Source organism: Falco cherrug, chromosome 4 (assembly GCF_023634085.1).
Source record: "Falco cherrug isolate bFalChe1 chromosome 4, bFalChe1.pri, whole genome shotgun sequence".
Lineage (NCBI taxonomy): Eukaryota > Metazoa > Chordata > Aves > Falconiformes > Falconidae > Falco > Falco cherrug.
Genome location: NC_073700.1, coordinates 37,913,998 through 37,941,650, shown reverse-complemented (window position 1 = coordinate 37,941,650; position 27,653 = coordinate 37,913,998). Strand labels below are relative to the sequence as shown.

The window sequence follows — 27,653 nt, the reverse complement described above, 5'->3', positions numbered from 1 at the left end:
TATGTGAAGTACTCATAATACCAAGACTCACAGCTCCAATGAGGCCTGAAATCATGGAAAAACATGTCGCAGGCTTGGATTTTAAGAAAAGTGTTTACTGCCTGGAACCTTTAAAAATATTCCTGAGTCACAGTAACGGCCCTCAGCAGACCAGACACCTTGTTTCCAGCATGGTGGGATGCCTCAGACAGGTGGTAGATCTCCTAAGGACACCATCTCACATGAAGCACATACTGTGCCCTCATCAGCCCATCAGGAACCAGCAACCTGAGATTTCACAGCAAGGTGGCCTGGCTTGGGTCTGCGTCAGAGCATTCAGCACAAACTCGAGCCACAGAATGAAGTACCATGTAATCTATCACGCAAGGAAGGCAGTAGAAGGCAGCAGCACATGGAGCCACAACCCAAATGATTGGTACTGTTTGGGTTTACTGAGGAAAGAACAGTTGATGGCGTTTACTCCTGTTGCTGTACGGCAGCACACAAGACGCTGTGGATAGAAGCTAGAGCTCCCCAGGCACCTGCACAGTGGCTGGCAGGGGAGGAAGGTGCTGGAACAGCTGTACCATCTGTGCAGAGCGCTGCCATGCTGAGAAGGCAAGAAGCAGGCTGCTGCGGTGCAGGCAGGAGCACCCATGCAGGGTCTCTTCAGATCCAGGGGGATGGAGCAGTACTTCATGGATTGCCGTGAGCGCACTGATGCTGCACTCCCCGCTCCCTCCATCACCCCCCACTGAGACAGTTTTATAGTTAAACAACGCCCCTTCCCTGCCGGCATGGGCTGCCGGTGGTGCTGCCAGGCCAGGGCCTCAGCCAGCAAGAGTCCAGCTCCACACCCTCCTCCTCAGGAGCTCTGCTGCGATGTACCATCCAAGATCTGTTGGGCAATGTGAGCCAGGGCAGGGAAGGCAGAGCTCTTGGGAAACTCTTGGATGAAGTCTCTGCCTTCTTCCAAGCTCTGGCTGAGTTGGGGGTCCAGGGGGACACAGCCTGTGGGAAAGAAGGAACAGGGAGAGTGATTGCTTGCTCATCGTAAGGCAAAGACCTGGAATCAGGATTAAAGAAATACCCTGCCAGAGTCAGCTCCAGGAGAAGCTTTAGAAAAGAGCAACCACTACCCTCACAGCACCCTTGGCAAGCTGCTTCCCACCTGCAACTGCTTTGTCTGGGTTTAAGACCCCACCACACCACACTGCTTCATGAGACATTCTCCCCCTGACCCCAGCTCTGTGCAGAGGGCAGGGTTCAGCCTCCACCCCCCCATCTCTCAGGAAGCCTCCAGCACATTTCAGGATGGCTCCTGAGCAGCTTCAGATTGCTTGCTCTGTCACCACGATGTTAGCAGCCACAGCAGGCTGCTGATCATCACCACCTCTACACCAGTGGGGCCAGAGGCCCACTCTCAGCAGTTTGGATGGCAGAGAAGCAAAGCAAGAACGACACCTTACGTCTGACCAGGTGCCAGCGGCTCACAGGGACTGGAGTCCAGCCTGCTTGCCCCTGTGACACTGCACTTCTCTGCTCAAGCACTCCCACAGACATCACTTCTAACCAGAGAGCTCTGCTCAAGAGGCCACTCACCTAGGAATGGGACTCCACCATGCTTGGCCAGCTCCTCACCTCCCCCTTTGGAAAAGATATTTGTGCACTCCTGAAGGAGGAAGAGCAAAAGCAGCAAGTCATAAACCCCAGAGCCCTGTGTGACAGGGCAGGTGCTGCCTGCACGTGAGTACAGCCAGCTCCCCTCCACCATCCAGACTCAGGGCACTGCCTTTGCCCCTGCCCTCCCCAGCTCTCTTTAGGAAAGCAGAGCCAGTGGCTTCTTCCAAGGAGGACATCCAGCAGCTTCTCATCTCCCCAACTCACAGCTTCATCCTCATACAATCTGCTGATTTTCCACCCAAGGCACTGCATCCTACACGCCCCATCACGAACAAGAACCTGCAATGGCACAGAGGTCACAATAAACCCACCGAGCAGTGTGGGCAGACGAAGCCACTCATGTTCTCCACAATGCCAAGAACTCGTAAGTTCATCTTCTTACAGAACGTCAGCTCTCGCCTCACATCTCCCACAGATACAGCCTGCAGGGCAGAGCAGCAGGTTAGGGCTGTCCATCTGTCCAGACCAATTGTGGGTCTGGAGCAGGTATGCATTAAAGGAGAGGCAGGTGTGTAGAACAAGCAGCCACGGACAGGTCTGTGCAAACTGCCACCTGGGGTGCACGTTCCTCCCCAAGCCATGCTCAGAGGCAGAAGCATGCCCAGGAACTCCAGCCCCAGGCAGCTGCCTTACCTGGGGCGTTGTGACCAGGATTGCTCCAAGCAGTTGGTAGGGCCGCAAGGCCTCCACTGTGGAGATGTGCTCATCGGATGTGCCCGGTGGTGTGTCTACAATAAGGAAGTCCAGGTCCCCCCAGGCCACATCAGCAACAAATTGTTTGATCAATGCTACAGAAATAAAAAGGGGCAGAAAAAAACAGAAAACACACAGTAGATTTCAGCAGATGTCCTGGGAGCCATGGGCCAGGCGGGGTAGGGCTTGTGAGGCACCTTGGGTGACAAGGGCCCAGGGAGAGATGGCAGGGCTATCTGTCAGCACAACACATGCTGCACTCTCCCCATTGCAGCTGATGGGAAACCCACTCCTGCAGAACAGGAGCCTTGTTCCGCCAAGGCATGACCTGCCTAGAAAAGCCCAGCCCCCACCTGAAGCCAGAACCACCTCCACGGGATTCACAGAAGATTCCTAGCACTGGAAGGTGGCCACCAACAGCAAAAACCAACTGTACCATTTTTCTTGGGTCCTCTCCACACCACAGCATCATCTGGATTCTCCAGCAGGAAGCCAATGGACATAAGTGAGATGCTCTTGTCTTGGTCCACAAAGACTGGGACCCAGCCACTGTCGCACTGGTGCACGCTGTTGTCCTGCACCCTGAACATGCGGGGTATGCTGGGGCCGCACAGGTCCACGTCCAGGATCCCCACCTGCAGGTGACCAGGCAGAGCCCTTCAGATGGGGCCGAGCACAGTGGCAGCACCGAGCCGTGCTCCTTCCCTGGGTGGCGGGAAGCAGCGTACAAATTCTGGCTGCTTGCAGCACTTTGCAGAACAAACTCTATAGCTCAGCAGCCAGATTTGAAGTGCAGTTTCAAACAACTGCTTTAAAGTGTGATTGCCCTCGTGGTCTCCTTCCATCTGAGAAGCATCTCCTGGGTACTTCTAGGCACTTTGTGGAGATCTTTATACCAGACACCTGGTGGTATCCAAGTGGCATTGGCTGCACAGAGCCTTTAAAAAAATCCTCGGGGAATTCAGCCTGCCTCCTGTCATGCAGTCCCCTTTTGTCCCATCATAACGCTATCCTTCAACTCACCCACTTCACAAAGAGATCGTGTGTTACACCACAAACCAGTCAATTTCTCGGTGCCTCAGTTTTAAAACCAACAACAGATCTTGGGTGATTTTAGTCTCTTAAATGAAAGGGAAATGAACTGCAGTTATCTGCGCTGAATCAAGCAAACACAGAAAAAGGAATCACTTGAACTGCTATCACAAACAGCGTTTTCACACACAGAATCCATACGCTGCCTGCACAGGACACACAGATACATCAAGTACGAGCAGAACCCAGCCCAGCAGGAGGCCGGGAAGACGACAGCAGAGCTCAGGATGCCACAGACCCTTGCTCACCTTCTTCCCAGAGTGGCGCAGCGACAGAGCCAGCTCGGTGGAGATGGTGCTCTTCCCCACGCCGCCCTTCCCAGAGAGCACCAGCAGGATGTGCCGCACCCCGGCCAGGTTGCTTCTCTCTGGAAGGAACAACAACAAGGCATCAGAGGCTGTTCTGATGCAAGACAGCAGCCCCTAACCGGTCAGTGCAGGGACATGGGTCTCCGCTGAGGGTGATGGTGGCTGTCACTCTCCAACAAGCCTGCTTTAAGCATGAGGGAGAAGGAGAGAAGAGGTGGATGTGCCACAGCCCTTTTGCCATCAGAGAAGAGACAATACGAGCATGGCAGTAAAGGCTGCCGGGAGTAAAGGCTTTGCCCTGATGACCCAAGTGGCAATGGGGCAGCAAAGCAATAAACACCCAGAGGGGCTCGTCACACCGCGCCCACGCCAGCCCCAGCCCTCCCGGGAACGGCCGGGAGGCTGTCGGTGAGGTCAGGCCCTTGGCGTTTCCTTCCTCCTCGCCGCACCGGCCGCCTCCCCGCGTCCCGCTCCAGCCTTCCCACCGCTGCCCCCGCGCTGCACAGCCTCCGCTCCGGGCTCAGCTGCCGCCTCCCGCCGAGCCGAGAGCGGGGAGCAGTCGGGCCAACCCCCCAGCCCGGGGGCTCACAGGCGGCGGAGGGTCGGACCGAGGAAACGGCACCACCCGCCCGGGGCCGCGTTCCCGGGCGCCCCGTCACCGCCGGCCGCTGACTCACGGCGCCAGGCCCGGCCCACCCCCGCGCCGCCCCGGCACACACCGGCACCGGCGGCATGGAACCCGCACGCACCATGGCGGACCTCATCCGCACCTCCACCGACGGTAACGGCGCTCGGCCCCGGTATTGGGGGGGGGGGGGGGGGGGAAGGGGAGCCGGGGAGGGGGGAGACAGAGCCCCGCAGCGAGGTGCTTCCGGGATACCGGCCCGGTGACACCGGCGGCCCCGTGCCAGGCCCCGTTGACCCAGCGCTTCCGCCAGCAGGAGCCAGGCCTGGGCCTCCAACAAGGCCCGGCGCCATCCCACGGTAACCAGGCCCTGCCGCCTCGGGGCCCCGGCCCAAGCACCGCGGAGCTCCCCTCACCCGGAGCCGGGCCGCAGCAGCACGGCACCCGGCCAGGCCTAGTCAACCCCGGGATCACCCCGCCCCGCGGAAGGCTAGAGCCGGCCCGGTGGCCCCAGAGGAACCGCCCGGCTGCGGCCCCACGGCTGCTCACCCCGCGCCACCTCCTCCATGCTGCCGCTCGGTGCCGCTCGCTTCCGCTTTCCGCTGCGTCGTAGCCCCGCCCCCGAGGACTGCCAAGCGCCTTCCCCAATCGCGAGCTGCGCACTCACCGGGAGCCCGCCCCCCAACACCTCTCAGCCAACCCAATCCTCCAGTTCTGCCTTAGCCAGCCAATACGCTTAGCGCTTTCCCTCCGCGACGCGCTCTCACTCTCCGCAGTGGCCGCCCAATGGCGCGGCTCCCCGAGGATTGACGTACGCTCCCCTCAGGCACTACCCTCTCCCTCCTCCTTCAGCGGTGAGCGACAGGTTGCTTAGCCAACGGAGGCGGGGCGTGGCGCGGACACAGCCAATGGGCTCCTGGGGGGCGGTGCCAAGAGAGGATTGTTTATGTCCCGGTAGGGGAAAGTAGGTCAGAGCGCGGCAGCGGGGCCGGGCCGGGCCGGGCCGAGGTGGGCCGGGCCGGGGCGGGGTGGGACCGGGACCGGGACCGGGACCGGGACCGGGCCGAGGGCGGGAGCCGGGGGCTGAGGCCTGGGTGTGCGGCGCGGCTCAAGCGCTGCGGCCTGGCCTGGGCTGGTCCGGCCGTGCTTCAGCTGCGCGGGACAGCCGGGCCCGCGGAGCCGCCCGCCCCTGAGGCCGACCCGGGGCCTGCGGCCGCCGCTGTGGGGATCCCCGTGGGCTGCCAGTTCCGCCGCGGTCTGTGCGCTCGGTGCCCGGGGAGGTGCCGTGCCGGCGAGCGGAGCTGGCCGGGTGGGGGCCCGGAGCGGTGCCGCGGCGGGAGGGCCCTGCGGCAGCTCCCCGGGCTCCTGCAGCGCGCAGCCGGTGGCGGGGAGCCGCAGCGGGCGGACGCCCGCGTCAGTCCCGGGGAGGGGCCTCGGCAGCCCCAGGTCCTGCTCCGGGGTGCGGGGCTGACTCTGCCCCGGTGCCGGATCCGCGCTGCGCCCGCCCAGCCCCGTGAGCCCCGGCCTCAGCGCCCCGCCGGGGGAGCCGGGCTGGCGCGTTTGGCTGCTGCGGTTCTCAGAGCCGGGGAGGGGCCGGGGCGGGGGTTCGGTGCCTGGCTGCACTCGGCGGGGTGGGAGCCCCCTGACCGCAGCGGGCGGGGTGCCCGGGGCCCGTCACCGCATCCGCGGGCACCTGCCGTGGCTCGGCCAGGTGCTGGCCGGCAGCACGGGGCCGGGGCTACCCTGCCCGCATTTGCCGGATTTGCGCGTGCTCAGGGCTGACCCGCACGTCGGGGAGGTACCGGAGCGGGTGCGTGGGGCCGCTGCCTGTGGCAGGGAGGCAGCCCCAGGGGCCGAGCAGAGGGAGCGGGTGTGAGGGATGGGAACGGGGCTGCAGCCCTGCCTGTGCATCTTGGTGGCAAGTTGTTTTCTGCAAGGATAAGCTTTCCCTGTGCATCCAGTGCAGAACTCCCGCATGGCAGCTGGGCCCTGTGGCGCTCTTGTCAGGCTGTATGCAGGGAAGGAGCCTGTGGAAATCTGTCTCTGAATAACATCCCCACTTGAGTCAGGAGACAGGTAGCTGCTTTGCTTCTGTCTGTTGTCCTTGAGGCAAGTTGGGACAGGTCTGTGAAAAGGCCAATTTCCCTTCACCGGGCAAGAAAGTGGTCTCTCCCCCACCCCAGATGCTGAGAGCAAGGTCTTCTCTCAGCGGGCAGTTGCTTGGAGGGGAACAACCAACCTTCCCTGCAGAGACACATGTACAGCTCAGCTGCACAGAGGCTGTGGCAGTGGCCAAGCAGCGTGGCCAGAGCCCAGACAGCTGCTGCAGGGTGACCCAGTACCGGGGAGGCCGTGCCTTGGTGGCTGACGGTCCTGATGCTCCCCAGGCCAGCAGTGAGCGGTAGGTGCTGGATCAGTGTGCCGCAGAGGAGGCGGCTGGTGCTGCATCTTGGGAGTGTTTCAGGGGGTTAGTTCAATACCTGGGCTTGGGTAGAAGTTGACCCTGCATGGAGAAAGAGGCTGAAGTCTGCAGAGGCTTGGGATGCAGGAGGAACTTATTTTGCACCAGTTTACCCATTGATGGGACCTGTGCAGATGCAGTTCTTGCTGACCCATTGCTGGTGAGGCTGTGATGACCTGGGGAGGTTGCTTCAGAAGGCAGAGCCTGGTGAGTGGTGGGTGGAAGCAGGACATGGCTGCTGTGTGTAACCTCCTTTCCCTTGCCCCTTGCAGCTTACCTCTCTCAGAACAGCATGGCGCGACGCACGAGGAGCAGCAGGGCCTGGCATTTCGTCCTGAGTGGGGTGCGGCGTGAGGTGGACACCCGGGCTGTTGCCTTGGCCACTGGTGTGCGTGGCTGGGGCTACGACTCCGACGGGCAGGTAGGCTGGAGCTTGGGTGGCTCTGAAGGACATGAGGGAAAGCTTTCCTCTCCTCTGACAGCAGGCACTTAAGGTCTGTGTCACTGAGCAGCTAGTAGTTCAGTAGGCAGAACTGGCCAAAATCAGAAAAGACTTAATGAAATACACAGACTGTCTAACAAGCCTCCTCCGAGCTGTAACGTGGGGTGTGCCGTTCCCAGCACATCTTCCCGAGGCAGGGAAGGCTGAGCTGCCTGTAGTCTGCTTCCCAGTTGTGCACCATAGCTCTGTCATTAGCTGAGCCAGGGAGCTGATGGATGCTAAGCTAAATGCTTTTTTTAGCATATAGTGTGTGTGTGTGATAAAGTACATACAATATTTTTAATTTTTTTTTTTTTTAAGTAGCAATCTAAGTACGTGTTTAAACTGGATCAGTTCTCCAATCTGGCTCACTATGGCTGTGCTAACTTCTGGTCTTTGTGCAGCTGGGAGATGGTGGTGGAGGGAGCAGGGCTGCTTTTGTCTGTGAAGCTACAGTCTCAGATACCTTCAGATGGAAATTCTCTCACGTTTCCTGTGCTGTAATGTGCACATCACTTCTGAACCTGGCCCAGGCATGCAGGTGTACTGGAAGATGGGAGCGCAGCAGGAAAAGCAGTCAGTAAAACAGCATGAGGAGTGACTTGGGTTCACCTCTGCCATCCTTAACTCTTTTTCCTGAGTCCTTGAGTGTGTGAGTTCGGTTCCCCATGCGGCGGTGAGGATGCAAGGAACTGCTCCAGGAGCTTCAAAGCTAGGCTAAAGCCTTATGAGACCACTGCCAGAGCACAGTGTCCAAATCCAGGCACTGTGCTCCCAGAAAATGAGCCTTTTCTCTGCAGTTAGAGTAGTTTTTAATTTCTGCACTAATAGGAATAGCCAGACTTCTAGATAGCAGTAGTTAGGAGAGGTAATGAAAGACAGAAATCATTTTATTATGCGGGCTAGAGAAGGAGAGGTGGGCAGTACGTAAGTAGGTCCGAGTCATTTTGAGTCCCACTGTCTTACGCAGCTACAAGAACTTGAGTTAAAGGATTTTTATCTTTAAATATTGCTTACAAGGTCTGCTGTGGGGGTGAATAATGAGCAGGTATACCTGACCAGCATGTAAACCCAGAGTAACTTGCTGCGATCTGTAGTAATAGGCTCCATTAGGCAGCACCGAGCCTCCTGTAACACAGAGCAAGACAAGGCTTTTGACTCTTACAGCATCCAGTGCAGGGACACTTTCATCTGTTGGCACTGGAGAATAGTAAATCAAGTTTTTGTGTTCATGCATGAAAATAAACAAAAGACTTTTAATCCTTTGGTAGGTTCCCTGTGGGCCTGTCTGCAGCGCTGGTGTGAGGAGCTGCAGCCGTACTACTGAACTGGTTTCCCTTTGTTCTGCCTTCTCCCCTGCCTGGCCTCCTGTCCCTTTTCTTCCTTGTCTTGTTAGCTTTCCTCTCTTCTCTGTCAGCTCCCAGGCTCTCCAGAGCAGTGGTTTTCAGCTGTGTGCTCTGCTTTTGCGATGCCTTGGCCAGGGTCTCCAGCTGGCTGTAACCTGCCTATTGAAAACTATAGCTGTAGCACAGAGTTTGCTTAAAAATGCCTGTGTCAAAGACTTGGACTGTCACACTGCTTGCCTGCTGTGACAGTTTCTCACCCTTGGATGGTACAAAGAATGTACCTGCATTGCAGAGTGCCCAGTGCTGAGAGGTCTCCGCAGCTCAGGCAGGTGTGAGCCAGGTCCCAGAGCAGGGTGATTTGACTGGCACAGCCCCTTGCCTCCCTGCGTGGTGGGCCAGGCTGGGGCACGATGTGGCTGTGCCACCACTGGCTCTGGCACGAGCCTGTGGACCTCCCTGCACAGCTCTGCAGCACGCCAGACCTGGCAGACCTCTGCCAGCCCAGCTCCCTGAGCCAGGGGGGCATTTGGTAGTGACCATTTCTCCGTTCTTCCCAGCAGCACAGTGACTCTGATTCAGAGCCAGAGTTTTCCTCGCTCTCGCCTTCCATCCCAAGTGCCATCCCTGTGACTGGAGAGTCCTACTGCAACTGTGAGAACCAGAGCGAAGCACCCTACTGCTCCAGCCTGCATGCCCTCCACCGCGTCAAGGACTGCCAGTGTGGCGAGGAGGATGAGTGTAAGGAAAGGGCTCCCCAGCGGCCTGCTGCAGTCCTTTGGGGTTTGGAGTGCGCGCAGTCCTGGCCTGGTGGCACGGGCTGCACCCCTGCACGGATCCTGTGCTTTCTACATTGGCCTTATCTCTGTCCCAGCACACGGTGCTCCTTTGTTTATATCTTAAGGCCACGTAGACTGTAGGAAGATTACAAGCACATGCCTCCTGTGATGTTTCAGGGGTTAAGTGCTGAACTTATTAATGCATCAGAGTTCACCTCTGGGGACCTGCTTTCAGCTTAGGCCACCAGTGAAACTGGCCCTCATGGTTACAGCCCTTTTGCTGCTGATCTTGGTACAACTGGCAGGGTGCCCGGCTGGTGGCAGGGTATGCTCAGGGCAGAGGGGAGAAGCAGGCAGAGGGTGAGCTTGGGCTGGCAGAGAAAACCTGTGGCATAGCAGAGCTACCCCTTGAGCCTACAAGAAGAGCAGAAGGAGAGTAGGCTCAGCCTGGGTCTGCGGAGCCTTGTGTTAGCCAAAATGGGCACTGGTTAATGCTGACAGCTTGATGTCCGGAGCACTGAGCCATTCCTGGTGGGACACTGCAGAATAGTTCAGGCCTCAAACAGCTCTCTGATGTGCACAGCTTAGGATTTACGCTCTTAGATGGTAAAAAAATATAAATCCATAAAAACCCCAACAAGCCTTCAAAACAAATGTCACCTATGCTTTGGCTTGGGGATCGTTCCCTGGGGGTCTTGGCCCATCCTTGTCCCCTCTGTGCTTCCTGAACAGATTTCGACTGGGTGTGGGATGACCTGAATAAGTCAACAGCCACCCTGCTGACCTGCGACAACCGCAAGGTGAATTTCCACATGGAGTACAGCTGCGGCACTGCTGCCATCCGGGGGAACAAGGAGCTGGCAGACGGGCAGCACTTCTGGGAGATCAAGATGACCTCCCCTGTCTACGGCACAGACATGGTATGTGGAGCAGAGTCGCTTATGGGCACACAGGCATGGCCGATATTCTTTGAACAGGGAGTGGGAGAATGATGCACTGCCCACTGTAGGAGAAGATCAGGTTTGAGACTATCTAAGGAACCTGAATATGCACAAATCAATGGGACCCGATGAGAGGCATCTATGGGGCCTGAGGGAACTGGCAAATGAAGTGGCTAAGCCACTGTCCATCATATTTGAAAAGTTGTGGCAGACTGCTGAAGTTCCCAGTGACTGGAAAAGGGGAAACATAACCCCTATTTTTAAAAAGGGAGAAAAGGAAGACCTGGGGAGCTGCAGGCCAGTCAGTCTCACCTCGGTGCCTGACAAGATCATGGAGCAGATCCTCCTGGGAACTATGTCAAGGCACGTGGAGAACAGAGAGGTGACTGGTGACAGCCAGCATGGCTTCACTGGGGGCAAATTGTGTCTGACAAATTTGGTGGCATTTTACAATGGGGTTACAGCATCAGTGGATAAGGGAAGAGCAACTGACGTCATCTACCTGGACTTGTGCAAAGCATCTGACGCTGTCCCACACCACATCCTTGTCTCTAACCTGCAGACGCTGATCTGACGGACGGGCCGCTCGGCGGATAAGGAATTGGCTGGGTGGTCACACTCAAAGAGTCACGGTCAAGGGCTCGATGTCCAAGTGGAGGCCAGTGCCAAGCACTGTTCCTCAGGGGTCGGTGCTGGGACGGCGCTGTTTGGTATCTCTGTTGGTGACATGGACACTGGGACTGAGTTTGCTGATGACGCTGAGCGGTGCAGCAGACCCGCTGGAGGGAAGCGATGCTGTCCAGAGGGACGCTGGCAGGCGCGGGAGGCGGGACTGTGCGGACTCATGAAGTTCAACAAGGCCAATTGCAAGGTCCTGCGTGGGTCAGGGCAATCCCCAGCACTAACACAAGCTGGGCAGAGGATGGATTGGGAGCAGCTCTGAGGAGAAGGGCTTGGGGCTGTTGGTTGATGAGAAGCTCAACGTGAGCTGGCAACGTGTGCTCACAGCCCAGAAAGCCACCCGTCTCCTGGGCTGCATCCCCAGCAGCATGGCCAGCGTGGTGAGGGAGGGGATCCTGCCCCTCTGCTCTGCTGAGACCCCCCTGCAGCGCTGCCTCCAGCTCTGGGGCTCCCAACATAGGAAGGAGGTGGACCTGTTGGAGCGGGTCCAGAGGAGGCCACAAAGGTGATCACAGGAGAGGTGCTCCAGCCCTCTGAAGCCAGGCTGAGAGAGCTGGGGTGGTTCAGCCTGGAGGAGAGACAGCTCCGGGGAGACCTTGCAGCAGCCTGCCAGTGACTAAAGCGGGCTTATAAGAAAGATGGGGACAGACTTGTTAGTAGAGCCCATAGCAACAGGACAAGGGGCAATGGTTTTAAATGAAAAGAGGGTAGATTTAGATGAGACAGACGAAAGAAATTCTTCACTATGAGGGTGTGCCGGAGCTGAGGCACTGGCCCAGGCTGCCCAGATCAGCTGTGGGTGCCCCATCCCTGGCAGTGCTCAAGGCCAGGCTGGACGGGGCTTGGAGCAACCTGGTCTAGTGGAAGGTGTCCCTGCCCATGGCAGGGGGCTGGAACTGGATGATCTTGAAGGCCCTTTCCAACGCAAACCATGCTGTGATTCTATGAACAGGAAAACAACTTTCTTGAGCAGTTCAGCTGGGCCTCCTCACTTAGGAAAGGAAATTGGAGCTGGGAGTCTTCAGCTCCGGCCTGAAACCTCTGACTTGGCTTCACCAAAACCTCTGGGTGTTTTGGACTGTGCCAAGAAAAGGAGGGAAGAGCCAGAGGTGGAGTCTCAGTTGTGTGTTGTTGCTTGAAAAGACACTAAGCTTGTGTTCTTCCTGGCCTTGCCTCCCAGATGGTGGGAATTGGGACGTCTGATGTGAATCTGGACAAGTACCGCCACACCTTCTGCAGCCTGCTGGGCAAGGACGAGGACAGCTGGGGACTCTCTTACACAGGTAAGGCAGTGGCAGAGGGCAGGCTGGCTGGAAGGGCAGCAGTGGGTGTAAGTGTTATCCTAAGGGGTTGAGAATTAAATGGTCTGAATGGGATTGAGGCCAAAAAGGCCACCAGACCTGTGAGTCCTTTCATTAGCCACAACCAGAGTGGCTGCCTGCAGCTTGCAGCTCTTGGAGCATCTCGCCTCGCCTGCGTTTTGCAGACCCCTTAGAACTGGTCCGTGAGCCTCCAGGGCACCTGTACTGCTGGTTGCCTGTCACTCATCAGGGGTTTCTGTCTGCAGACTGCTGCTGCCTGTGCTCTGGTACTGCAAAACCTCAGCTTTCCCCTTTTCATCACCTGTTCGGGGGTTTGAGGGCAGGGATCAGGCAACGGGGGGATGTTTTAGGCACTGACCAAGGCTGTACCAGTGCGGACTTGCAGCATGAGAGAAGGGATGAATTTGTGAAGCACAAGCTTCTGCTAAATGTCATTTTTTGTTTAAGGACTACTGCATCACAAGGGAGACAAAACAAACTTCTCTTCGAGGTTTGGCCAAGGCTCCATCATCGGGGTTCATTTGGACACGTGGCATGGGACGCTCACGTTCTTCAAAAACCGCAAGTGCATAGGTGAGGCAAGGGCAGCGGGCCTGGGAGGGAGCAGCAGCGCAGCTTTGGTTGAACTTGGAGTCTGGCTGCAGTAGGGCTGAGGGACTAAACAATGCCACAGTAGAAGACCAAGATGTGAAGCGAGTGGGAGGAAGGTTACATTTGCTTTTTAATAGATGGGGATTTTAAAAGGCTGTTTTCCAAGTGTTTCCCAACAGCTCTGTAGTTCATAGGTCGGGGTAGCTGGGACAAGTGAGATCACCTTGTCAGAACTAATGTGAAACCTCCCTGATGCTGTCCCCTGGCAGGAGTTGCAGCCACGAAGCTGCAGAACAAGAAGTTTTACCCCATGGTGTGCTCGACAGCGGCCAAGAGCAGCATGAAGGTGATCCGCTCCTGCGCCAGCTGCACGTCCCTCCAGTATCTCTGCTGTTACCGCCTGCGCCAGCTCCTGCCTGACTACATGGACACGCTGGAGGCGCTGCCATTACCACCGGGACTCAAGCAGGTGCTACACAACAAACTGGGGTGGGTCTTGAGCATGAACTATAGCACATCAAAGCCTTCCTCCTCCTCCTCCTCATCAGGAAGCGACTCAGATAGCTCCTGTGGCTCAGATGCAGAGGCCTGCCAAAGGAAGAGGTGCAGGAGGACATAATGTCGCTGCAGGTGAACTGCTGTGAGGGAGTCAGGTGGGGTTTTGTTCCACTGTCTGCGAGGGCCAGCCAGGCCTGATGCATCTCTGTCTTCACGGGGACATCCATTTCTACTTGTTTGCAAAGATTTCTCTTGCGCTGTTGGAAGTCTTTAGCCTCAACATCCATCACATGCATTGAAAAGACCTGTTGACTCCAAGAGGTCCCAGATCCATGAAGCAGGTGAACTGCAGCCAAGTATCTGAGCTTCATCTCATGACTTGCTCTCAAAGCCATCGCCTCTTCCTGAAGGATCCCTCTTCTCTGCAGACTGTCAGCAGAGACAAGATTTAAGGTGGCCTCTTAGTTTCAGAGCATACCAGACTGTGGTCAAATGATGGACTTTACTCCTCAAAAGAGAAAATCAAAGACCAGTCCCCTCCTCCTAACTGTTGTGTGTTGGTTTGGTGTCTGCCATGAACTCATCGCAGTGGGACTCGATTGAGCAGCAGCATGCAGGGAAATAGGCTCCTATAGATGCATCTGCGTTGCTGTTGTGAAGGAGCAGCTCACATGAGTTGAGCCCTTGGTGATCTTTCTCGAGCCCCTGGTGACTTTAATTGCTTTGCATGTTGGCTCCTGCTGCTTCTCCTGTATCATTGACTGTATTAAAATGTCATAATAAAAGTAGAAAATGTCTTTTGTTCCTCGTATGGCCCTTGAGGGCAGGAATCTGAAGGCTCTTGTCAAAAACAGCCACGCTTGTGTGGCTAACAGCCTGGAGGGGATGTTTTAAATGCAATGCTGGTTTGTCTGATCTAAAGGAGGTAAAGACAATGGAGGTTACCTGGCCTCTGCCTGGGGGTGGGTTGAAACAGCAGTCTGGCTGGGATGGATCTTCAGCGGAGCCAGACCCGTGGCAGTGACTGTGTGCTGGAAGGAGGCTGCAGGATTTTATAATGCCCTCAGATTTTACACAGGGAAGAAGAGGCAAAAGCACTTTAGCTCTCCTTGCAGATGACACGAGCACTGGCTGGGAAGGGCAGGGCAAGAGGAGGGCTCGGACAGGTGCTTGAGCAGTTCTTCCTGTCCAGGTTGTGTCACACTGCCAGGACAGGCTGGCTCTGGGGGCCCATCCTAGAGCTGATCCAGCCCGAGGTCCTGTCGGGTGAGACCAAGGTAGGGAGAGGCAAGGAAGGGCTAACAGGAGGGGTAAGTAGCTACTGCTGGAACAAAGCTATAGTTCAAGTCAAACACCCATCTGGAGGCAAGCCTTGCCTTTCTTGACAACTGATTTCACACTCAGGACTTGTTTGCTCCATCAACAAGGACCTTTAAGTAAGGAAGCATGTGGCACTACTCCCTACCTTCAGCCTCCAAGCTTTTAACAGTACGCTGAGGGGTGTGAAGGCTGACTTGTAACAGGAGACTTGGGGAGGGATGTGCTTCTGCTATAGCTGTTGCTGTTGCAGGGCCGACTCTGTTAAACTGCTGGATTTGTCTTTTCCACACCTGCCAGTGTCCTGTGCTGTCCTCCACTCACACCCCTGGCCCAGGCCCCAGCAGTGCAGAAAGGCAACTCTTGCAACTCCAGCTGCCTCCTGCAGAAGGACAGATGGCTGACTGCAAGACCTTAGGCTGGTGCATGCACTGAGCACAGGCCTGCAGACCCCAGATGCTGCAGCCTTCCCCCAGCATTAAGCAGTGGGCTTCCTTCTAAAACCTCTTTCTGCCCAGGGCTAATATTTTTCCTCTGCAATTTTCTTTCTTTCCCTGGAAAGCTCCAGAACACCAGGGCGAAAAGATTATCTCTCCTTTCCTAGTGCTGAATCACCACTGTGTTCACTGCAAGAACAAAGGATTTTCATCAGCACAGAGACTGAAAAGATCTCGAGACACGTCTAGTCTGGGCCCTTACACTGATGGCATCAAGGACAGGCTGGCAGCCACAGACACTTGTTCCTGTAACTTCCACTGAGGTTTCCCAAAGCTCTGGGCTTGGGATGTGACCAAGTCCAGTGACACAACTCACTTGTATGGGTGTTTTGCTATTGCCTTCGTCAGCACAGAAACACGCTGGCCAAATTCCTGCCACGTGTCTAGGAACAGCACTTTGGTGTTGCCCCACAGCTGCGGCACCACCAGCGCCTGGAGAAGCAGTGGAGGTGAAAGACACAACACGCTGACCAACAGGACAAAGACAGGCTTGGGTGGGCCAGCCGTGAGCCAGGACAGCTCGAGGCCCTCACCCTCAGGCCGTGGCGCTGGCATCAGCCCTGGCCACCAAGCAAGAGCAGTAAGGAAAGCACATGGGTAGAACATGTCCCTCAGCAGGATGAAGCTGGGCTGGGGCTGGAATGGGAGAGAGGCTGGGCTGCTTGCATTAGCTTTGTTTACACAGTGCTGCAGTAAAGCCTGCTCATCCTTCTTAAGTTCCCAGTAAACCAGCGAGTCATAACCCCCTTGGGGGCATACTCGGGCAGGGCAGGCATTTAGGGTATCAAGGAAGGGTTTAGATGGTATTTGACCTAGTTTATGACTGCTGTGGCATCACAAGGAGCATTGCTGCTCTGCTGTGGGACACAGTCTCTGCAAGGCACAGACCTGAGTGGGAACCAACAGCTCCTTGTAAGGCTAAGTGGGCAGTTGTTCGTGCGGTTGAAGAGGGGAGGCTGGATCAGCTCTGAACCAGGGTCTTAGGAACAAGAGGCTCCAAACCATGCCTTGATGTCTGCAATCCCTCCAATCCCATTGCCAGCCAGGGTAAAGGAGGATGCAAGCAGATGCAACCTGATCCAAGCCAGCCACCACCTCCCCTGACAAAGCATTCCTTACACACAAGAGCTCACCAGTGCGAGCCTTTTCCATACAGCTCAACCCCAAGTAACATAAAACTTCGAGGACTGTATGGAATTTTACCTCCAGTATCTCCTCCTGAGTCACAGACAGCTCTGGGCCAGGCTGCGAGCTGGGACTCTGCTTCCTATGGCTCAGTGCCTGCTGTCTGCCCTGCTCCTGACTACACCTATAAGCAAGACACTGCTCATGCACAAGCTCTATGTATTCACACCTCAGGGCTGCTGCCTGATAAAGAGGAAAAGGCCAGACCTAACCCACCCACATCTGCCACCTCCCTGTCTGACTTGAAGCTGGAGACAAAGGTGTCGAGTTTGTTCCAGGCCACCTGCTTCCCAGGTGGCGGCAGCTCCCCTGTGAGGGAGAGGAGACCCAAAACCAGGGTGAGAGCCACTCAGTTCCTCTGGTGGCAGAACTCAACAGGCCACAGCTGATTTTTTTATATATAACACTATTGGTAAAATTTATCCTCACAGGGTTAAGTGAGAAAGAGCCCAGGAGGTGGTGAGACAAGAGTTCTCCCTGGGAAGTAGTTCAGACAGGACAGGACAGACCGAGCTACTGTAGCTGCATCTATGCAGGAACTCTGCAAGCGATCACACCATCACCACAGAGGAGATTCCTCTGCTGTGCACCTACATGGACAGGAAGGACCCAGGCACTGGGAGCAGCACAGGAATGAGACATTCAGGGGACAAGAAAAGGGCTCCAGGCACTGAACATCCCTCCAGGCACTGAGCAGCAGGGCAATTCAGTGAGAGCAGTTCCCTCAGCTCCTTCATATCACTGCGGCCCTCCGCCTGGGGTAGAGGGAAGCCTTACCTGTGAACCGCTTCTGGCTACGAGATCCTCAGAGGCTGCTATAAACACACGTGCAAAGTACATCCTCAAGACTGCGAAACTCAAGTCCCAGCCCCCATAAGCATGGACGTTGCGATTCACAGCCACCACGCTAGCACCAAGTGTCAGCAGTGCAGCCCTGAATGTGTCCCCGCTGCAGACACACTGATCATCACCTGCTGTGAGCTTCCCTGGCACCACTGCTCACCCAGCACATATCACCTGGAGGCATCCAGCCTGACAATGCCCCAGGTTTTGGTGGAGGAGCCCTCCAGACTGGCCAAAGGCAACACTTGGTTTAGATCAGGCTGACTTGCTGATGGGACATTAACAAAACTTTGAAGCAAGACAAATCACACCTATCTGTAGCAGCCTTCCTCTCTGAAACACCCCATCCCCATCTCCAGCAGGACCTTCCAAGTGCATCTCATCAGTGGGAATGGGGAGGAGGCAGCCTCAGACTGCAGCCGAGTGCGTTGCCTTTGGGTACACACCACATGCCACATCTGCCAACATCCCGCCACTTTTTCTGGCTCACCTTTTTCCCCAGAGCATTAGCACTGATCTCCTCACAGACGCTGCCTATTCTAGCCTGTCATTCTCTAGTCTTGAACAGGGCTGGATGCACTGGGAACTTCTCAGGGCAGAAGCACACGCTGCCTAGACAGGTATAAATAAAACGTTGTAGGACTGCACACAAATGAGAACTAGCGCAAATCCCTCTGCTTCAAAATGCAAGTGTTTCCAAGCACTGTGTACTCTGAATGTTTCTTTCAAGCAAATCTTTTATGGAGTCCATGAGAATGGAAAAGCTAAATGCAAGGAAAGGCAAATTTGGTCTGTGCAGCTCCCCTCTGAGGAAAGCAGCACCCTGTCCCGGGGTTAAAGGCAGGTGCCTGCATATATCCCTAGAAGACCTGCTGCTGTACTCAGATACGGCTGCTCCCACAAGTTCTCTCCTTTCAAACCACTGTCCCCTGTAACACAGCTCTGTTTCAGGGTGGAGCAGCAGCAGTTTTGAATGAATCCTTCTTCCCCTTCCATGTTTGCTTGGCAAAGTGACTGTCGGTCTGGCTCCAAGATCTGTATCATCTGCATTAGGGAAAGGAGGCACTTAAGAAAATCTTCTGGCTCTATCAACACGAACACCTCTTTCTCCTCTTCAGTCTTTGCCACGAGGCCATCCTAAAAATTAAATAATTTTCAGCACAAGCAGGGGTCCCGTGTGGAAGCCAGACAGCAAGTCTCCACCTGTGCAGAGCCACACTATAAGAGGCATTAACACTCATGAGGCTATGTCAACACTACACTGGTGAAAGACCACGGCTGAACTGAAAGGTAAAAATCCTCCCCAAACAAGCAAATCACTGAAGGTGCAAAACCAGCCTGGTGAGGAAGGCATCGACAACCGCAGAAGTTGCTAACTAAGATGAAAGGACACAAAATGCCTTTGTCTGCACTGTGCACACTGTTAGATGATCACGTTATCTGCACCTACATTATCTGTAGTCTATTATATGACCACAGTATCTGCAATGTTTTATCCAGCAACAGCAAAAATAGATTTCTGCCTCCGCCTGAAATTCCTGTAGTGGGGGGTGCATGAGAACAGAACACCCCAGCCCCCACTGCCACGCAGACACTGTTTGACACAGAACCTTTTGAAACCGAACCAAGTACCCAAGTGAAATCTGTGTGAACAACTTGTAGTGGTCTCATTCTTGCTTACTGCAGGTTCCCCATGCTCAGCCTAGATGCACACCTGCCTAAAACAATGAGATGTGGATGTTTAAGACATTGGCTTTGGAATAATCTGTGTGACAATCAGACCCAGCTCCATTCCCCAAGCTAATTTGTCACCAGTAATTGGTTTCTGAGGCTGCAATGCCCAGCCTAGAGTGGCGAGTCAAAGTTTTCTTCCCACAGCACATTAGTTGCCAGTTTACATGTACATTACAGAGAAGATAAGAAGGACTTACTGGAGTGGACAGTGTTTAGCATGCTTCTCCTCCAGGTTACGCTGCAGGGAATTGCCAGAGGCTCAGAAGAGTATTTACAGTCCAAGGAACTTAAAACCTTCACCCAAGTGTCTGAGCCAGGATCTTTGAGGAGACCTGTGGAGAAGGAAAGAACAACCCTGATGTGAGAAAAATAGGTATTTTATCAGCATTAACAAACAACAACAAAAACAAAGTGCAAAACAAGGAATTGTGCAAGTATGGGAAGTCTGGCTGCCTGCAACTCATATGCTTGCTGAGTTACTGACTTTGTCATTGACTGTCTCTGCAGGTACCTACAAAATTGTCCTCCTTCACTCCAGCCAAGTAGCCACACATTTGCCACAATGACTGTAAAAATCAGCTTGTGCATTCTAGGTTACAAAAGGAAAACTTAAAAAGCCAACCAACCTGTTGCCCCAAGAACAAATTTTATTAAATTTGTATAAACTGAATTATTTTTGAAATATATCTCTTTCTGTGAGAGAAGACTGAAGTTAGTCAACCTGAACAATTTGTCGATAGGAAGCCAGGTTTCACCACTCCTGCACAGCCCCAACACACCTCCCTCAATGCTCACTTCAGCCCCGTTCCCACCACTCCTGTGAATGTCGCTACTCCAGCAGTGAGGCTGGACCATGCACAGGGATGTCACTGGGGGAGCCCATGGAGAACACACTCCTCATTACCAGCTCTGCAGGTACTGTCAATCGTAGCTAATGTAAGTTGACATCATCTGTTAGGCACCTTCCTTACAGCTGTCTGCGACCTCATCAAACCACGTGTTTGGATTGTTGTCTTTGACAGACACCTGCTCTACACTGAATTTGTTGGAGATGTTTCAATAAAATAGCTCAGCTATTTCTAAGAATGCAAAGGGCGGGTTGAGAACATGCTGCTTGTCCACCTTAAAAACACCACCACCTTGTTTTACGAGGGAGCTGCTCCCCGGGGCAGTACAGAGCTGCGGGTGCAGGGCTGGGTGCTGCAGGCAGGGGGAAGGCAGAGCGCTCCTCCGCGCTGCCTGCGCTCCCTCTGCTGGCACCCGGGAAGAGGAGGAGAAAAGCATCTGGCTGGTGTAGTAAGGTGAGGGGTGCAGACGAGGGTTGGGAAGGCACAAGCAGGGTTGAGACCTAGGCAGGAAAGCGGGCAGACGAGATGAGCAAGAGCTAAACTGATTAGCACCAGGGCAGAGGGAAATGCGAAACCCAGGGACAGAGAGGAAGTCTGGGAACTCGGTGGGTGCTGATACAATCCCCATGGTGGAGTTTTTACAGTGAAAAATCACACAGCATTTTCTCTGGTGGGCTGTGCATTACACCAACCAGCCTGCCTTACTAGGCTGACCCTGCTCAAACGGGATCCCTCACCCGGAGAAAGGCCACAAAAATATGCTTCTGAAACCTCCATCACCTCCCGAGTACTGGTTGTACCCGCGACTTCACAGCAAATAGTACAACAAAACAGATGACAATATTTATCCTACAGAGACTTTTCTACTGGCAGAACAATGAGCACAACAGGACTGTGTTGGAGCAAACAGGGACAATCTTCCTCAGGCAAAGCCATGCTATGAACCCCCAGAATGTGACCTCTAATTATTTTATTGGTGCAAATGTGGTAATAATTTACTCAAAACTGTGTTGGATAAAGCAGCTGGATCCCTGCCATGCAGAGAACCAACAGAACCTGCCCAGGACCTGCATGGAGGACTGTCATGTGACAGTGAGCCGACTGACAAGCCTCCAAACAGAACGTTTAATACAAAACACGTATCCTTAAAAAACATGTTTAGTTAAATGAATCTTAGCAGTGGAGTGAATGCATAGTGTGAGGATAATGTAATTAGCAAAGAGTCATGCATGACAGATAATAATGAACAGAACAATTCAAGATATAATGCTTATGGATCTAATTAGAGGTGCACAGGGATGAGCTGCAGCTTGGGTTCAAGCCGTCTGGGGAATGGGACACAGCATCACACTTGTCATATCTGCCATTGTGCCCCAGAAAGGGAAACCCGTGCAGCAACCCTGGGCTGCCCAGGCAAGCTGCAGGGCGAGGAATGGGCTGGCAGCCCCGCTCTCTCTGGGACAGGGGATTAGAAACGTGTTCTGGGCAGTTAGATGCATCAGGGGATCAGCAGCAGCACTTGCGAGCGCTCTCAAAGAGCCAGGACACTAGGGACATGCTGGCAGCCAGCGCTGCAGAAAAAGCCACCTCATTCTCCACCAGCGAAGCTCTGTGCTGTCACCTATGGGGTCCTGACGCCCTGAACAGACAGGGGTCCTCCCTGATCAGACAGATCATCTCTGGAAGCAGACCCAGCCCTCTGCGAGGCACCTGGAGAACATTATTTCAGGCACCGGTATTTCCAGAGGTTTATCGCCGAGCTGAACCAGGGGGCGAGTCCCAGACAGCAGGTAACGTTGCCCAGCCAGGCAGGCGATGGAGCTCCGGACCGCAGGTGTTCTGACCTCTCATGTCATGTCTCTGTGACCCTTGAGGACACAAGCAAATTAACAGCCAGGTGCTCATGCCCCAGCACGGTGTCTGAAACGCACTTGTAAGGACGGGCTCCCAGAGCCCTCCGGGGCCAAAGCGCTGCCCTTCTGCAGCACGGCGTGGGGAAGCCAAGCACACCTTTTCCAGAGGGGCCAGCCTGGGCCTGTCAGCCCCGCAGCTGCAGGGCTTGGGCCTCCGTGATGCTGCCGAAGGAGGCGGGGGCCACAGCAGCCGCCCGCCACAACCAAACCGCACCCACCCTGCGGGCCCGGCAGCCGCGGCCGGGAGAACGCGGTCAGCGGAGCCCCACCACTGCCCAGGGTCTGCGCGGGCCCCCCGGCCCCGGGGCAGCGCAGCCTCCAGGGCTCACAGGGGGGAGCCCCAGGTGCCCCCCGGGCCCCCCCAACGGTCGGCGGGGCTTACGCTACCGTAGGAGCGGAAGCAGTGCGCTGCTGTACCGACCCCGCCGCTCCTCGCCCCCAGCACTATCGTTCCGCTGGGGGCGGCTGTCGGGGCGGCACAAAGAGCGCGGGGCGGGGGCGCGGCCCCTTTAAGAGCGGCGCCGCCATGATCTGCCTGGTGCTGGGTCTTTTCGCCGGCCTGTTCCAGAGCGGTACGGGCCGGGCTGGGCCCCCAGCTCCCCCAGGGCCCCTGCGGCCGGGCCCCCGCTCCCCCGGTGCCGAGGGCCGGGCCCCCGCTCCGGGTCCCCCGCCGGTTCCCTCGGCGCCGAGGGTCCCCCCGCCGCCCCTCACGCCTCTGCCCTCTCCTCGCAGCCTGCGGCCGGGCCAGCGAACGCACCTTCGTGGCCATCAAACCGGACGGCGTGCAGCGGCACCTGGTCGGGGAGATCATCCGGCGGTTCGAGAGGAAGGGCCTGCAGCTGGTGGGGCTGAAGCTGCTGCAGGTGAGCCCAGGGCCCGGGATGGAGCCGGGGCTGGAGCCAGGCGCGTGCAGCCCCGGGGGTCAGCCTGCCTTCCAGCTCGCACAGCCTGCTGGTGTCCTTCGGGGCCCAAGGCCTCGCAGGTCACTGGGGTGTTGGCACCCAGGTGCCTAAACTGCTTCTGGAGGGGTGATCCCAGCTGCGGGGAGCGGGGCTGCCCTCTGCTGCGCCCCTGCTGCAGCGCTCTCGGACGTAGCTCTTGTAAGCTGGCAGGTGCTGCTCCTCTGACCCAAAACTTCTCCCCTCCCCTCCGGGTGTCAGCCTTTGGCAAAGTAAAGCCATTCCACTCTTGGAAGCATCTGTGCAGGAGCTTAATTGTAACATGTGCTATCCAGCTTTTCATGCATCCCCCTGGTGTAAGCCTTGCCCAAATCCCTACCTGCTCAGAGCAAACTAAGCTTTGTGTTGTCTGTGCTCAGGCCTCGGAGGAGCTGCTGAAGGAGCACTACATCAGCCTTCGTGACCGGCCCTTCTACAGCCGGCTGGTGAAGTACATGAGCTCTGGGCCCGTGGTGGCCATGGTGAGTGCTGGCCAGGTTCTCTGGAAGCAAGGAACAGAAAGTAAGTGCAATGTTTAAGCAGTGTTGGCTTGTGGTATGATGGAAAAAAGGTGGCCCCTCTCTTCAGAGGGCCCCTTGAAGCTGTACTGAACTGCTTCAGTGTTCTCTGGGTGTTCTCTGAGGTAAAGTAAATCTACAGACAATGCTGATTATTTTCCAAAATCAACTTTTGAAGACTGTTTACAGAGAGACCCTTTCCTGTCTCTCACCCAGATAAGGAAATTAGAGGACAGGCAATCTGACCTGCTGGGGGAGCTGTGGAAGCTGATTCTTGTTTTGCTGTCACATAGGTCTGGCAGGGCCTGGATGTGGTCAAGACAGTTCGCACAATGATTGGAGAGACTAACCCAGCTGAATCCATGCCTGGCACCATCCGAGGAGACTTCTGTGTTGAAGTTGGCAAGTGAGCGCTTTGGCTTTTTGTTTCTTCAGTATTTTGGGGCATCCTGTCCAGGCATTCCTGCACAAGGCCTGCCCAAGCTGTGTGAGTCTGCATCCACAGAGCAGAGCTGTTTTCCTCGTGTTCAGAGCAGAGCTGTCTCCCTGTGACAGCTTGCAGAGCAGCCCTGGGAGGATGAGCTGACCTCTGCCTCCTGGGTTGGCTTTGCCAGAAGGTAGAGCCTGGGTTTGAGTCTTTCCTGCCTCCTGAGGCCATCTCTGTTGAAAGCAGGTAGGGTTTAGTTGTCTTTTCCTCTGGGGAGTCAGGACTGTTAGGCTGCAAAGAGGACAGGAGGACAGGCCCTCTTGGCCCTTTCCTGGGGGAGCAGGGCACCCGGAGAGCTGTTCCAGCTCTGTGGGCATCTCAGTCTGTAATGAAAGCCAAGTGAGAGCTCTACATGTGCTTGGGCTCTTAAAGATCCTCAGGTGGTGACCTTGGGTGGCTGCAGCCTGGTTTGTGGTATACACTGTTTTTATCAAACCCTCCTGGCTTAGGTTTCTATTCTGTGGTGTCCCATATCAAACCTGCTTCAACAGACCTACTTTGACAGAATGAAGGGGGGAAATTTGGAGGCAAACCTTGAATTACTGACATAAAACCAGACCAAACCCCAGATCAACAGCCACTTGCAGCTCCTCCTGCAGCAAACAAATGGTTCCTCCTCATAGGAGGAAGGAGTGCTAGGAACTGGCAGCTCCTGCACATCCATGACCTAAGCCATGTTCAGCATAACTGCCAACAGCCCCTGAGCTGGAAGAAGGGCTGTGTGGTGGGAAAGTACTGTAGGATGTGATTGGCTCAGTTGGGTTAATTAAATTGTCAAGGTGAAATTTTCCAAGCTGCAGCTTCCTTCTCCCACCTTTCTCTGCTTAGTGCTGACTGATCCCTTTCTTCCCCATAGGAATGTGATCCATGGTAGCGACTCGGTTGAGAGTGCCCGGCAGGAGATCTCCCTCTGGTTCCGCCCGGAGGAGCTGACCTGCTGGGAGGATGTGGCCGAGCACTGGATCTATGAGTGAGAGGGGCAGCCCGAGGGAAGGACATCTTCCTGACTGGGCATGGGGCATTTCCATCCATTTCATTGCAGCCACTTGGGTTGGCTGTGAATCCTGCTGCAGTGTCGCGTGTGGTGGGGGTTTCTGTTCTGTGCGTGGGTGGAGGGGTCCTGCGAACTGGTCTGTGTATCTCACTCTGCCGTTCAGCTCCCTGCAAGAGAAGTTGTTGGGGTTTTTTTTCTGCTATAGTAAGTAGTTGGTATTGTTGCTCTGTTTGCTGAAGCATCTTAAATCCCAAGTAGCTCAAGGTGGTTTATTGAAGTGAAAACTGGGCTCTCTGCCTATCCTATGTGTCCTCAGATCTGCCTGGTGCAGGAGAGCATGTGCTCCTTGCCACTGGGAGAGATGTCCCGGTCACTACAAGATGATGTGATTGATATAAATTGCCTGCATTTCTATAAGGCTTTTCAGCAAAGGCTTTTAAAGAATTAGGCTGCTATGGGATAAGGGGTAAGTTCCCCCCTGGGGTCACAGCTTGTTCCAAGAGAAGGAATGAAGGACTGGACAAATTGCTCGCTGTCCCTTGGTGGGAGCTCTGTGGGCCAGGGCTGGCACAAGTTCACCCAGCTTCAGGCAAGATTGGCAAGTCCATAGGAGGAAGATTCACCAAATGCTGTTAAAACGTACAGTTTATTTGGCTCTGGTTCCTGGGCTGCAGGTGCTGGGAGCGGGGAAGCAGCTTCTCCAGGTCTTCTTAGTTCTCTGTTGGGCCTCCGCAGCTGGCTGCATGGCCCTGGCTGGACCCAGTCTTGTGCTTTCCCTCTATGGCAACTGACACATGCTAGTGGAGCAGCAGTGCTGTGCAAACCACAGGAATAGGATGGGGGGAATGAGATGAGGAACGATTTGTAGACTTGGGGCTCAGGAAAGACTAGTGGGACTATTTTGTCCCCTCATGTGCAGTGCAGGCTGTGCAGTCCTGGCACTGAGCTCTGGGAGATCCTGAGATCTTCCTTGTCTGACTGTAGAGCTTCCCTGCTGGGAGGGATTCTGGAAACCCAGTTTGTAGTTGGTTGGACAACACCTTGAACCTGCTGCGAGCTCTCCCTGGAACATTGAAGTCCTCTGAGCTATGTTGCATCTGAGCTCCCTGCACTGCCTTGCCAGAGCATAAGGGCAGGGACAGAGACGTGGTTAAACCCAAGGAACAAGGTCCCCCAGGGCTTTCCTGCATGTAGGGCAAGACGTTTTGCCTGTGCCTCAAAGCCTGTCTCCCTCTCTGGTGTCCCAGCTTTGCAGCTGCTGGGGAGCGAGTGCTGTTCTCTGAGGACAGTGTGTAAATTTGCCTCCAGTCCCTGCTCCAGGCTGGCCCTGGCGGTGGTGAGGCCGAGCTGGGAACTGCCAGCAGTGATGCAGGAACGAGCACTGAGAAGATGGAGGGTCTCTGGTGAGTGGGGCTTTCCTCAGCTGCCTGCTGCCAGCCAGGGCTCCTCTTGCCTTCAGAGCCTTCTCCAGGCGTCTGTTTACAGCTCTAAGTATGCGACAGGTTCTGTTTGTTCCCATACTCATCCATTTGCTTTTTTTTTTTTTATAATAAACTCTGCACTCCCGTTACCTCTGATGCTGGTTATTTTCTCCAGGGACTGGGAAGCGGGGTGCTGGCTGACGCCTGGGTGGCTTTTGGTGCACTGAGAGGCAGATACAAGCAAACACTTTGTTGGCAGAGCAGCTGAGCTGGTACTCGCTGCCCCACACCTGTGGGGGATGGGCCTGCTGCTCCCTGGGCTGGAGGGGAGTCCTGTGGGTGCAGGACAGCCCTGGTGGGTGCCCCAGTTGCCAGCAGCCACCTGCTCTAGGGTCTGTTGGTTTAACAGTGTTTCAGGTGGAGTGCTGAGGGAGTGGGGGTCTAAGTGGAGCCTTCCATGCTTCCCAGCCTGGCAGGGAGGTGGCTAGGCTGGCGGGGGAGCTCAGGTGGGATTAGAGGGCAGCAAGGATGTCCCCAGGCTGGGGATGGGTGTCCGGGCCTCTGTGCAGTGGGGCACCTGTTGGCTGGAGCAGGGCCCTGGCCTAAGCGCTGCAGCCCCAGCTGCTGTTTGTGCCCAGGGCTGCTGGGCTGTGTCACAGCAAGTCTGGTGGACTTGCTTTGTTTCCTTGACAGCTGTGTTTCTTTCAGCTGACAGCAATGGAGCAGTGTGCTGTGACCTTGGATATATGAATAAGATGGGAAATAGTTCTTAACCTGTCTTCTCCACAGGTTTCCTCCAAGCACTGTCACTGGGAACACAAATCTCCAGCTGCTGCCTTTTCCTCTGCCCCTACTACAGATCTGCAGAGGCTCCAGTAAAGCTTTTTGCACTGTGTGCATTTATTCCCCACTAAGCCCCGTGACTCCATGCCTTTCCTTGACAGGCTTGGTACGCTCTGCTGAATGCACCCCAGGACACAGTTGGCCCTTTTGGCTGCCAGGGCACTCTGCTGACTCGTACTCAACTTGCCATCAACCCAGACCCCCAAATCTCTTTCCATAGGGCTGCTCTCTAGTCTCTTGTCCCTCATTTTGTATGTATAACCAGGATTACTCCATCATAGGTAGAGAATATGCCACGTGCTCTTGTTAAATTTCATCCGCTTGGGTGATTCACCTACCCAGATCTCTCTGTAAGGCCTCTCTACCCTTCAGGGAGTCCACAGCTCCTCCTAGTTTGGTATTGCTGACAAACTTAATGTACAGTTGACTCCTGTGTCCAGATCATTTATAAAAACATTAAGGAGCACCAGCCCTAAAATTGAGGCCTGGGAAACCCGAGTGGTGGCTGGTTGCTGGCCTAATGTGACCTCATTTACTGTAACTCAAGTTCAACCCATCAACCAGTTGCTTACCCAATGTATGACAGGCTTGTTTAGCTGTGCTGGACAGTTTTTCCAGGAGGATGCTGTGAGAGACAT

General features: G+C 55.3%; 4 protein-coding genes across 8 annotated transcripts; 2 read left to right on the top strand and 2 right to left on the bottom strand.

Moving 5' to 3' along the window:
• Positions 1-74: 74 nt before the first annotated feature.
• On the bottom strand, positions 75-5,013 carry NUBP2 (NUBP iron-sulfur cluster assembly factor 2, cytosolic). 2 transcript variants are annotated; one of them, XM_055709649.1, is made up of 7 exons: positions 4,930-5,013; positions 3,696-3,814; positions 2,792-2,990; positions 2,296-2,450; positions 1,974-2,084; positions 1,582-1,651; positions 75-990 (listed from the first exon to the last, which is right to left on the bottom strand). In XM_055709649.1, the coding sequence occupies exons 1-7, from the start codon at positions 4,946-4,948 to the stop codon at positions 845-847; spliced, it is 819 nt and encodes a 272-aa protein (XP_055565624.1). In that variant the 5' UTR covers positions 4,949-5,013; the 3' UTR covers positions 75-844. The 2 variants fall into 2 exon arrangements, with proteins under 2 accessions (XP_055565624.1, XP_055565623.1); XM_055709648.1 differs by lacking the exon at positions 4,930-5,013 and adding an exon at positions 4,505-4,748.
• Positions 5,014-5,307: 294 nt separating this feature from the next.
• SPSB3 (splA/ryanodine receptor domain and SOCS box containing 3) lies at positions 5,308-14,274 on the top strand. Of its 4 annotated transcripts, none has more exons than XM_014278013.3 (7): positions 5,308-5,344; positions 7,114-7,262; positions 9,226-9,406; positions 10,177-10,364; positions 12,247-12,349; positions 12,836-12,961; positions 13,249-14,274. In XM_014278013.3, exons 2-7 carry the CDS (start codon positions 7,134-7,136, stop codon positions 13,596-13,598), a joined length of 1,077 nt encoding a protein of 358 aa, XP_014133488.1. In that variant the 5' UTR covers positions 5,308-5,344; positions 7,114-7,133; the 3' UTR covers positions 13,599-14,274. The 4 variants fall into 4 exon arrangements, with proteins under 4 accessions (XP_014133488.1, XP_055565619.1, XP_027657613.1 ...); XM_055709644.1 differs by having other exon boundaries at positions 5,323-5,388; XM_027801812.2 differs by having other exon boundaries at positions 5,331-5,348.
• An 80-nt stretch (positions 14,275-14,354) lies between these two features.
• Positions 14,355-19,641, bottom strand: EME2 (essential meiotic structure-specific endonuclease subunit 2). Its single transcript, XM_005447538.3, is given in 8 exon segments — positions 14,355-15,130; positions 15,132-15,176; positions 15,608-15,723; positions 16,495-16,600; positions 17,494-17,619; positions 18,374-18,456; positions 19,261-19,385; positions 19,569-19,641. Coding segments are annotated over 8 exon segments (873 nt in total). The 3' UTR covers positions 14,355-14,931.
• Positions 19,642-22,232: 2,591 nt separating this feature from the next.
• On the top strand, positions 22,233-26,327 carry NME3 (NME/NM23 nucleoside diphosphate kinase 3). Its single transcript, XM_055709661.1, has 5 exons — positions 22,233-22,386; positions 22,547-22,677; positions 23,133-23,234; positions 23,564-23,676; positions 24,614-26,327. The coding sequence occupies exons 1-5, from the start codon at positions 22,341-22,343 to the stop codon at positions 24,729-24,731; spliced, it is 510 nt and encodes a 169-aa protein (XP_055565636.1). The 5' UTR covers positions 22,233-22,340; the 3' UTR covers positions 24,732-26,327.
• Positions 26,328-27,653: the final 1,326 nt, after the last annotated feature.

Coding starts and splice junctions, on each gene's coding strand:
- SPSB3 (XM_014278013.3), top strand. CDS start 7,134: ATGGCGCGACGCACGAGGAGCAGCAGGGCCTGGCATTTCGTCCTGAGT. Junction 12,350..12,835: donor CTGGGGACTCTCTTACACAG/GTAAGGCAGTGG, acceptor TTTTTGTTTAAG/GACTACTGCATCACAAGGGA. Junction 12,962..13,248: donor CAAAAACCGCAAGTGCATAG/GTGAGGCAAGGG, acceptor GTCCCCTGGCAG/GAGTTGCAGCCACGAAGCTG.
- NUBP2 (XM_055709648.1), bottom strand. CDS start 4,733: ATGGCGCCGGGCCTTGTTGGAGGCCCAGGCCTGGCTCCTGCTGGCGGA. Junction 3,815..4,504: donor TGCGGATGAGGTCCGCCATG/GTGCGTGCGGGT, acceptor TGTTCCTTCCAG/AGAGAAGCAACCTGGCCGGG. Junction 2,991..3,695: donor TGCGCCACTCTGGGAAGAAG/GTGAGCAAGGGT, acceptor GGTCACCTGCAG/GTGGGGATCCTGGACGTGGA.
- NME3 (XM_055709661.1), top strand. CDS start 22,341: ATGATCTGCCTGGTGCTGGGTCTTTTCGCCGGCCTGTTCCAGAGCG. Junction 22,678..23,132: donor TGGGGCTGAAGCTGCTGCAG/GTGAGCCCAGGG, acceptor GTCTGTGCTCAG/GCCTCGGAGGAGCTGCTGAA. Junction 23,235..23,563: donor CTGGGCCCGTGGTGGCCATG/GTGAGTGCTGGC, acceptor GCTGTCACATAG/GTCTGGCAGGGCCTGGATGT.